This window comes from Juglans microcarpa x Juglans regia, chromosome 5S, assembly GCF_004785595.1.
Source record: "Juglans microcarpa x Juglans regia isolate MS1-56 chromosome 5S, Jm3101_v1.0, whole genome shotgun sequence".
Lineage (NCBI taxonomy): Eukaryota > Viridiplantae > Streptophyta > Magnoliopsida > Fagales > Juglandaceae > Juglans > Juglans microcarpa x Juglans regia.
The window spans coordinates 10542036-10554125 of NC_054603.1; the positions used below are offsets into that span (position 1 = coordinate 10542036).

The 12090-nt window shown below is 34.6% G+C and overlaps 1 protein-coding gene across 1 annotated transcript; it reads left to right on the top strand.

Moving 5' to 3' along the window:
- The first annotated feature begins 3247 nt into the window (after positions 1–3247).
- On the top strand, positions 3248–7104 carry LOC121266711 (LRR receptor-like serine/threonine-protein kinase FLS2). Its single transcript, XM_041170513.1, is given in 3 exon segments — positions 3248–4651; positions 4654–6453; positions 6594–7104. Coding segments are annotated over 3 exon segments (3477 nt in total). The 5' UTR covers positions 3248–3318; the 3' UTR covers positions 6938–7104.
- The last annotated feature ends 4986 nt before the right edge of the window (positions 7105–12090 follow it).

Below are 12090 nucleotides of genomic sequence, written 5' to 3' on the forward strand. Positions count from 1 at the left end.
AATCAAGGACAACAATAAATCATTTAATTAGGACAATAATTGGGAAGGAAGAAACCTTCAGTATATTTCTCAATATAAGCCTGAAAATTCATGAGTGTATTCGGTAATCAAGCAAGCCCAAATAATGAATCCAAATCTATTGGGTATGGAGTGTTGTTTTTATTCTCTTTGATTGGACTAGCATCGTCGTTTAGTTGTGGGCCCATAATGGGCTATGAAGTTGGCCAATTGAACTCCATAATCTCATTTTGTGAATGAGCGCAGAGGGTAATGGTCTCCCTACAAAGCACCCGCTCTTCCATGGTTATATATTTTGACATTAATTGAAAGAAATCAAGGAGGATGCAAGTTCATCCATTAAGCAATGACGAAAAACTTATGTGTTTTTCTTCCACCATTCATTTACACATACACGCTATGAAAATAGAGCATATTATTATAAGAAATTCTACATGTAAGGTTTACGCCACACATTTCCACCTAATCAACATGTGATTTTTCATTTTTGCCATTATAGTTAAACACATACATATTTAAACATTAAGATAAAAGAATAAAAATGAAAAACCACATATTGGTTAGGTAGATGTGTGTGATATAAGACTTTTTTATAGTATTTCTCTATTATTATTATTATGATTAAACTTTTAATAATGGAGAACAAACCATGCATAAATACAAGAAAGCTCTTGTCTGAAATTAACATTTTCCCAAAATCGTACATACCTTGACTATAGTTGAGAATAGAGGTGCACCTCTCTAACTCTCATTCTTCTCTCCCTTTCTTACCTATCTTCCAAGGTCTAAATACATAATCAATATCTATGACTTGCCTTAACGTCAAACAGTTCTTCCCATCATATATGTAAAAGAGAAATATTTTAGCCACAAAAAAATTATACAAAAGTAAATATAAAAACTAGTGTGGTTTGATGCATTACGTCAGATTGAAAAGATAATTTTATTATAAAATAGATCTAACGGATCACATGAAGTCACATCAGTTTGTGAGTTTATTTTTATATACTCTCTTTGTATATATAGCACTTCTTAAAAATGAAAAATATTATGATCTTGCCTAAAAGAAAAGATAGGTTAGCATAAAAGATGGAGAAAATCTTGCCTAGAATAAAATCAACCTTAAATGGTAATACTTGGTAAAAAAAATAAACCAGTAAATATAAAAGTTTTACTCATAAAAATCTTAATCAAAATGTACAAAATGTTCAAACAACGGTGAAATTGGAATAGAACTGGAAAAATGATGATGGATTAATCTTAGTTTTCCTTTTTTTTTTAATTATTTTTTTTCTTTATTTTAAATTAATTCTTTTGTTATTATTTTCCCTTAAGTTTATTTTCGTTTTTTCTATTTAAGGATTTTTATCATTTTTTAAGTTTCATTTTTTGGTTTGAAGTTTTTTATTTTTCTGTTCTTATGTTCTTCTAAATCTTTTCAAATTTGTATCCTTTTATAATATTTTTTAATTTTTAATACACGTGTCTTCAAGGATGACATATCAAATGACAGATGTGGACTATCATCCTGGTTTGGATAGCAAATTCTTTTAACTCATCTCATCCTATCTCATCTCAATATTCAAACATCACAAACACAAATACTTTTCAATTTCAAATCTTTAACTTTTTCATCTAATCATTATAACTTTTCCAAACTTCCAAAAAAAATACAAAAAAAATTCAATTTTTTTTAAATTCTAAAACAAAAATTATATTAAAAAATTATATTCTAATAATATTTTAATTTTATAATATTTTTATTCAACTTAATTTTTTTTTCTCCTTTTTCAAAACCTTATAAAACATATTAACTCAAACCATTTCACTATTATTCATAAATCATTTTACTATTCTTTACAAATGATCTCATCTCATTTCATTATCAGACCTTATACTTATTCTATGTGGGATTCTGATTGAGAGACCGATTTGATCGATCTTAAAATCATGTATCATAAAAATTTCGATTAAAAAGGATAAGAAACAATTGATTATAAGACAAACAACCTCAACCAATTTTGTATTTAACCATAAAAAATATCAAAATCCCGTAATAAAGAATAGGATTTGAAATTGACATTTGAAAATTTTCTCAACTCTTTTAGCCCCATTTGGATTCAGAGTTGATCTCAACTCATCTTATCTAATTATTACAACTTTTTCAAATTCTCACATAAAATATAATAAACAATTCAACTTTTTTAAATTTCAAAACAATAATAATATTAAAAAATAATATTTTAACAATATTTTATTCAACTTTCAATTTGTATCTCAATTCATTTCATTTCAACTCACTATTCAAACATTCGAAGATAGATAGAGTTTTATGCGCTTTGCAAGATCTCATCTAACCACTTTTTCTCGTCGTGGAATTTTTCTTGTCTCGGTGGAATAAGAGTCTAGCGCTCTATCTCGAGATTTAAGTACATTTCAAGAAAAATGATTATCTATAACAAGTTATTTGTGACGAAAATAATTATGTACAATGAGAATGACTAATTTTAATAGAAAATGATCATTTTTATTGTAAATAAGTTTTTTCCTTGAAGCGTGTCTTAAAGAAAGGAATGATACATCTAGATCATTAACATTTGGTCTCTCCCTTCTCTTTAATTTGGTTAAACATTTGGTCGAATGGTCTAATAAGGGCACCAGAAGTTTTTCCTTCTGAATGACGTGGCCCCACAGACAAGTCGGTAGCCATCTCAATCTCCATTTGTTTCCAATATCTCCTGTCCTTTCCCATCATTTTGGCCGTTAACTTGCAACTTGTCCTAGTACTCTGCTTAGTCAAAACCGCGCGCGTATACCACACTACGCCAAACTACAATGCTAGATTTCAAAGATCTGTGTGCTGCTTTTGCAATAGTTTCTCTACTGACCCTTGTTTAGAAATCTTGGTTTTCAGCTTAGATTAATGAACTTTTCCCACCATCCTTTCTTGCCACTTTACTCGTTGGTTCCATCCAGCTAAATGAGTCAAGGAAACTTGATATGAAGCCAAGATATAAGGGATTTGTTTCCACATTATGGAAGGAAAAATGGGCCATGTTTTCGTTTGTACCTCCATTAGCTTTTGGATAGGTATTTGTCATGTTTAGATGAGCTCAGAGTCAAAAATAGGTTTCTTGATATGATATAGAGAACCAAGTTTTTCTTCCCAGCAGTGACAAAATTTGTTTGGAAAGAGTCAAGGTTTGTGGCGCAACTATTAGCTGGTTTTTTATTATAAATCCTTCTTTCAATTCATCTTCATTCTTCCAAATATAAGTATCTAGTATTTGATCTATAGCAATGGCATCTAAAAGTATAAGTTTGGCAATAGTCATAACTTGTGCTGTTCTAGTGACTGTTCTATCGGAAGAATCAAGCTTAGAAGTTCAGATTGAGGCTTTGAAGGCTTTTAAGAGTTCCATAAGAAATGATCCATTTGGAGCACTTGAGGACTGGACTGACAGCACTCACCACTGCAACTGGTCTGGTATTGCTTGTGACCCTTTATCAAATCATGTCATTTCCATTTCTCTGCTTGAGAAGCAGCTCAAAGGTGAAATCACACCATTCCTTGGAAACTTGTCAAGCCTCCAGGTTCTTGATTTAACTTCGAATTCCTTCACTGGCCACATTCCAGCTCAGTTGGGACTTTGCTCACAGCTCTCTCAGCTTGTTCTTTATGCAAATTCTCTTTCAGGTCCAATTCCACCAGAACTCGGAAACCTCAAAAATCTGCAGTTACTAGATTTAGGGGGAAACTTTCTGAATGGAAATATCCCTGAAAGTATTTGCAACTGCACATCATTGTTAGGAATTAGTGTCGATTTTAACAATCTCACCGGCACAATCCCATCAAACACAGGTAATCTAGCAAACCTTCAAATTTTGGGTCTGTATGAGAACAATTTGGTTGGTTCTATCCCTATGTCCATAGGTAAGTTGGAATCTTTGCAAGCTTTAGACCTAAGTCATAACCGATTCTCTGGAGTAATACCTCATCAGATGGGGAACTTGTCAAATTTAAAGTATCTTCAGTTGTTTGAAAATTCCCTTGTTGGAAAAATACCCTCCGAACTAGGTCGCTGCAACAAGCTTGTTGGTCTAGAACTATACACCAATCAGCTCACTGGAAACATTCCCATTGAGCTTGGAAACTTGGTTCACCTTGAAAGTTTGCGGTTGTACAAGAATAGGTTAAATTCTACCATTCCCACCTCCTTACTCCAATTGAAATCTTTAACACATTTAGGACTATCAGAGAATGAGTTAACTGGAACAGTACCCTCTGAGCTAGGATCATTGAGATCATTGCAAGTTTTGACCTTACATTCAAATAAGTTAACTGGGGAGATTCCTTCTTCATTGACAGACTTGACAAATCTAACTTACTTGTCTATGAGCTTCAATTTCCTCACAGGGAAGCTTCCATCGGATATTGGATTGCTTTACAATTTGAAGAACCTGACCTTGAGCTCCAACCTTCTTGAGGGATCCATTCCATCTAGTATCATCAACTGCACCCATCTTCTAGCCATAAATTTATTTTCTAACAAAATAACAGGTAAAATTCCCCAGGGTTTCGGGCAGTTGCGAAATCTTACTTTCCTAGAGCTTTCTATCAATAAAATGTCAGGGAAATCCCGGATGACCTCTTCAATTGCTCGCATATCCAAACTTTAGATTTTTCACTGAACAATTTTAGTGGACCGCTAAAGCCTGGTATTGGCAAGCTTTCTAATCTCCAGAAATTGCAAGCCTATACAAATTCACTCACAGGGCCAATCCCACGTGAGATTGGCAATTTAAGTCAACTTATCATCCTATCTCTTGGTGGAAATAGTTTTTCAGGCCTAGTTCCATCAGAATTATGTAATCTTTCCATCCTTCAAGGGCTGTACCTGAATGACAATTCGCTAGAGGGTGCAATACCTGATAAAATATCTGATCTGAGACAGCTTAGTGAGCTTGGGCTGTTGTTCAATAGGTTCGAGGGTCCCATTCCGGATTCATTTTCAAAACTTAAGCAGCTCACATATTTAAACCTCCAAGGCAACATGCTTAATGGTTCCATTCCAAGAAGCCTGGGGCATCTTAATAGGCTGATGACTTTGGATCTCTCCCACAACCATCTCACAGGATCAATACCTGCATCTGTGATCGCAAGTATGAAAGGCATGCAGATTTATCTGAACTTATCATACAATTTCTTGGCTGGAACTCTTCCAGATGAGCTTGGTATGTTGGAAATGGCACAGGCTATTGAAATCTCAAACAATAATCTTTCGGGGATCATTCCTAAAACACTAAGTGGCTGCAGAAATTTGTTCTCTCTTGATCTGTCAGGGAATAAACTTTCTGGTCCAATTCCAGCTGAAGCTTTTACTCGAATGTATACGCTTACTAGCTTGAACCTTTCGAGGAATAATTTAGACGGTGGAATCCCTGAAGACCTAGCAAGTCTAAAGCACCTAAACTCCCTGGACCTTTCTCAGAATCAGTTGAGGGGCATTATCCCTGAGAGTTTTTCTAATCTTTCCTCCTTGAAACATCTGAACCTTTCTTTCAATAAACTTGAAGGCCATGTTCCAGATACTGGAATCTTTCAACGCATTAACACTTCCAATTTGATGGGAAACCCAGATCTATGCGGAACTGAATTCCTCAGGTCCTGCAGACGGACGAGTTCACATCAGCTATCCAAGACGACTGTGTTAATTCTTGTGGTACTTGGATCTATATTTCTACTTTTGCTTCTAGTGTTTGGAATTATAATCCTCAAATGGCATACCAAGTTATGCAAATCAAAAGGGGTTGAAAATCCTGAATCAGATTACACGCCAGCATTGATCCTCGAGAGGTTTGAAACAAGGGAATTAGAAAATGCTACCAGTTTCTTTAATGAAAACAACGTTATCGGAGCCAGCAGTTTGAGCACTGTGTACAAGGGTCGACTAGAAGATGGGAGGATCGTAGCTGTGAAAAAGCTGAATTTGCATCAGTTCTCTGAAGAGTCTGATAAGTGCTTCAATAGAGAGATCAACACCCTGAAACAACTGCGGCATAGGAATTTGGTGAAGGTTCTTGGCTATGCTTGGGAGAGTGGAAAGCTAAAGGCCTTGGTTCTGGAATACATGGAGAATGGGAACTTGGATACCATTATACATGACCCTAATGTGGATCAGTCGAGGTGGACTTTGTCAGAGAGAATTAGAGTTTTCATTTCCATTGCAACTGGGTTGGACTACTTGCATTCTGGTTATGATTTCCCAATAGTTCATTGCGACATGAAGCCTTCTAACATTCTTCTGGATGAAGATTGGGAGGCCCATGTGAGCGACTTTGGAACTGCTCGAATCTTAGGTGTTCACCTTGAAGATGGAAGCAGCCTTTCCTCGTCATCAGCATTTGAGGGCACTATTGGCTACTTGGCACCAGGTAACTCCTCCTAGCCCTTTGTCACTTGCGAAGTTTATCCCCATTCTTCTACCTATCAATTGCAGAATCATCTCCTTATTATAAACTCTCAGCATTTCTCAGTTCCTACTAAACTGACGACATGTTTGTTTTCTCACCAGAGTTTGCGTATATGACAAAAGTCAGTACCAAAGTAGACATATTCAGCTTTGGTACAATTGTCATGGAGTTTCTAACAAAACGAAGGCCAACGAGACTCACAGAAGAGGATGGATTGCCGATCAGTTTGAGGCAACTCGTCGAGAAAGCTCTTGAAAATGGAATGAAGGAGGGTCTTCATCACATTCTGGACCCCACGCTCGTGCAGAATATCGCCAAGGAGCATGAGGAAGTGCTGGAGGAGCTACTAAAACTAGCATTGTTTTGCACTCACCCAAATCCTGAGGATCGACCCGACATAAATGAGGTTTTGTCTATCCTTTTGAAGCTTAGCAAGCGCATATAGCACCAAAACAAGTGCTAGTACTCTCTTGATGATGATTATAACAATGATTTGCAAGAAAACTCTGATGCTGTTGCCCCTTAGATAACAGAAAGGGTCTGCATGCAGAATGAGTGCAATATCATCAGCCCTGCATGTATAATTATATTAGCATTATAGCTTGATCTTCACATTACTGTTTGATTTAGTGATGAAATAAAGATGAGGAAGTGTAAAACACTTTAGTATGAATATTGGTCCTTACAATGAAATCCTTTAACTTTTTGTTCATTTATTTTATTTTACAAAAGTTAATTAAGGGGCATATGAAGTTGAGTTTTGTTCGAATTTGGAAAATAGATAGAGATATAAAGTCAGTCAACCTTATAAAATTCATTGATCATTTAAAGCAATCCAAAAAAATTCAAGTTTGAGCAAATAATTTTTTCAGGGTTATCACATTTAAAGGGTTGATTCTTGAACATATGCAGTATGTAAATTGAAGACATTTTATGGCGAAAGACATTTATTTTCAAGTAGGAATCAGAAATATAGTGGAAAGATAATATATAAGAGAAAGAATGAATCAAAACATTAAACAAGCTGACGTTCATATTCAAAGTGATCATAGTTTTTTATAATATAAATGCGGGGTGTGTGTGGATGTTGAAATGAGTTGAGTTGAATTGAGTTGTGATGATAAAATATTATTAGAATATTATTTTTTAATATTATTATTATTTTGAAATTTGAAAAAGTTGAATTGTGTATTATATTTTGTATTGGAATTTAAAAAAGTTATAATGATGAGTTGAGATGAGTTGAGGTGAGTTTGGTAACCAAACGAAGCCTAAAAGGTCATGCATTACAGGGTTCAAAAAAGCAATACGAAAAAACATGGGGTGGCTTTGACTTTCTAAACGGAAAATACTATACACTAGATTGACTATTATTTCACTCTCGTTCCTCTATATAATATAAAATATAGTACATTTATTATTAGTAGATGATCCTTTATTAGATAATTAATTTACTACAAGAAAAACGAGCATTTGTGACGTATTATTTGTGACGATAATGATTATATACAATGAAAATAGACTCATTTTTGCAAGAAATAACTAGTTACAAATAAGCAGTTTTCTTGTAGTAATTATTTATCATCTAATTTTAATAAATGTGTCACATCTTATATAATAAGATGAAAGTAAAATGAGATGGTCGTGTATAACATTACTCATCTTTAAATTATTAGTAAAAATGATTTTTTGCGTGGTAGTTTAATTACGTACTATCACAAGTTTTCCGTTAAGTCAGGTGGATACGAACAAGAGGTAATTCTTAAAATGAATTACATAAGCAAAATGCCGCAAATCTCAATCAAATGAGCAAAACACATGAGTTATCGATCATGTGTTTGTCCATTTTCTGTAATATATGTAACGCCCCGTTCCTGGAAGTCCGAAGAGTTAGCTCTTATTCCTCAAGAACATCTCCAATAATCAGTAATAAATAAACAAAACTCCACAAAATACTTAACTTATTTGTTCGATCCAAAAATCCGTATCCTTCCACATAAATACTAAACAAAACCTTAATATAACAAATAACATCTCCACAAAGATCCAAATTAATCATAACTTGACATACCAAAATAACCGCTAGAGTTAAAATTACTAAATATGATCCTCTAAAATATTCGTACCCTTAGCACTCATTTATCTATGATCATCAGACTGTCCCAATACTTCATATTCTTGTTCTCCAGCTTGACCATAAAAATATTTGAAAAATATTGTGGAGATAAGGGATGAGTTATCAACAACTCAGTAAGCAGAGAACATATACAAGCGTGCAAACATGAGTATTTACAAAATACAGTATGCAACACAAAATATTTTCCAGAGTTATCATCCAGAACAAAACATGTTTTCAAAAGTAACAGAGCAATGGTTTTAAGACCAGTAAAACCCAGAGTACTTTGGCATGACATAACCTGAGCATCATCGTCACATCAAAACAGAGCATCTTACAGAGCAGAGACCATGTTTCACCCCCGTGGTAGGATTGTGCTATCCCCGGTGGCCAAACCGGGCAGAGACAGAGGTGAAATATTTCTCTTATTCTTCTCGGAGCCCCTAGTGTGCACACAGGAAAGACCATAATAAAACCACTTTGTTTCCAAAGTGGGTGCACTCAGAGACAGAGAAGTTGGTACCAACCTAAACAGAGCAGAGTATAACAGAGCAGAGACAAAGTCAGATACAAAATCAGTACACCATGCCAAAAGTTTTCAGATGCCATATCAAAATAAAACATAGTACCAAAGCATAATCAGATCATTCTCACATACCGAAAATAAAAGTCAGAGCATCTTTCTAAATCAATGCACAATTTTTCAGATTCTGAATATCACTCTTTTTCAGATTTCAAAGACAACATGACAAAATTTAGCTCATGTCTACACAATGCATGTCAGAAAATATTTTCTTTTTTTCATACAGAATTCATGAGTAGTGCAATTAAGCGACCAAGATTGGTTTTTCCCAAGTTCTCATTTCATCACAAAAATATGCAAAGTTTTCAGAAAGTCAACCTCAGTCTCAATAATTCGTGTAAGGTCTAGCATAGGAACCCCGCTTACCTGGACTTCTTAGTTTTTTGAAAATTTCCTCAATAATACCGAACAAAAATTAATCGTCACCTATAAGATATCAAGTAAATTTCCAATCAATCTCGTATTTCGATATTCAAACCTGAAACTTCTAAAATAATCTATTTTTAACTCTTCAGATCCAAAATTCTCATTATTCCTAAAATACCAACATCACTTTCTAAACTCATCAATATCGAACATAATAACTCCGACTAAAACATTAAATTTCAACTTATTTACAAATGAGATCTTACTATAATTTATAAAACTAAAATAACACAACCATATCAAAATCATTATAATTAGGTAATCATACTTTTGCTTAAATCAAAATATTCTTTTAAAAGGATTTAAAAGAAGATTTTGCACTTTCCGATCACTTCAAAAGTTCATCAGTATTTACATAAAAATATTCCGTTAAAATATCAGTCTCTTACAAAAACCAACTTAACAATATAAATCCACAAGCGCCTAAGTCCAAATAAATAAAAATCACACGTGTCCATGCTCACTTAAAAATCTCCGACTAAAATATAAACTCTAAATTCTTCTAAAACATTAATATCAACTAATATAATTTTGTACTATAAAGTGAGACAGAACCCATATAAAATACTAAAAATATTTACTATTGGAAACGACATATGCCCATGAAATAATGAAAGAAAACATGTCCTACTGATTTCACTCATTCAGAAACATTTGGACCAAAAGGGTAAAATTGTAATTTGCAATTAATACTCAAAATATTTGCTAAACCTACGTAAGTTTACGGGGACAACTTAAACACTTGAGCTAGAAAAACAAAGCAGCGTCGTTGAGAGTAACGGAAGACTTACCGAGAGATGGAGAGCACAACGGGCGGCGAGCTAGGCAGTTGTCTACGGTGGTGAGGGCGGTGGCAAGACACTGGTTAGAGAGAGAGAGAGATGAGAGAGACAGACCAACTAATGAGAGAGAGGGAGGCTACGGGATGAGCAGCCAAGTGTGAGAGAGAGATGAAACTCGCCATGAGCCTGAGGTGGCATGCGGCAGACTGGGGGTGACAGAGAGTTTTTCGCCGGCGATTTCTGTGTAACCTTGCCGTCGCTGGTGGCCTGAGAAGGAGTTTAGGAGTGGCTGTAAATGGGTTGTTCTGTTTCGGGTGTGGGAAAACAGGGGAATAAACGGTTGGGTTTTCCCGTGAGAAGGTGGCTCACAGTGGTGTTAACCGTGGTGGTTTTCGAGAGGTGGGGTCACAACGTGGTGGAGTTCTCGGTGGAGAGTGGTTACAGCGGCCTAAGGTGGCTGAACTGCTCTGTTTTCGGATATCTAAAATAGAGAAAACCGAAGCTTGCAGTAGAGGCTACGGGACGTTATGCGGCAGCTTCGTGTGGCTGGGCAGTGGGCACGGTGGTGAGGTCTGGACTGATCAGAGGCTTACGAGGGGGTGCACTGGTGGCGGCAGTATGGACGACAGAGGGCTGGGCTTACGTGGGGTGACTCTCGGTATGGGAGTGCATGAAACCGAGGGGATGGAGGCTGGGGCTTGCGATTCTAAGGTGTTGCGGCGGCAAGTGTTTGGCTAGTTTCTAATAGCAAGGGATAACCTATGTATGTCTATATATATGTGAGGTGAAAACCCTAGATATATGAGGGAGACGTGTGTGTACATGGAGCTTCTGTGCGTGCGGAAACAAGTCGTGCGTGTGTATGCATGCCGTGAACGAAACGAACACTTACGGGTGAAAAAAAAAATATAGATGGAAAGAAAGAAAATATATATATATATATATATATATATATATATATATATATATATATATATATATATATATATATATATATATAAACATGCGGAAAAGAAAGAAAAAAAAATTAACGTGTGAGGAAAAAAATAAAATAATTTAAAATGAACTAAAAATAAATAAATAAAATTGAACTTGATTGGGTCCGGGTCTTACAATATATGTATTTTTTTTCTTTTTTTATAATTTTTTAACTTAAAAATAATTATAAAATTATAATAATTTGAAAGATCATATTAATTACCATATTAGGAATTATGAAATTTTAAAGATTTGTAACAATTAATTGCCTTTTACTCTATAGCACATGATCCTTTTTATTCTATATCTTGATAGAAATTTTTTGTCACTCACTATATATGTTATGGGCACCTAGGATTTGGTTCTATACAACATGCATGATTCTTGTTTTGTTATGTTTTTTTTAATAACCATTTGTGATATGAATTAACTAGAAAGTAGTTTTTGAAGTTCCTGATCCTATATATAGTTTTTTAATCATCAATAATTACAGTAAATATGTACAAGTAGTCCATTGAATTGCCACTCAAAAACTTTTATTCTTTTAGAAAATTAATAAATAACTAATAGGGACATTTTCTATTACCTTATACCATTTGAAATTAATTCTAAAAAAAAAAAAAAATTGCACATGAGCCGACTTCTACGTATCCAAAAAACACATCGGTTTTTTTTTTTTTTACCCAAATCTACTATAATTAAATACAATTACA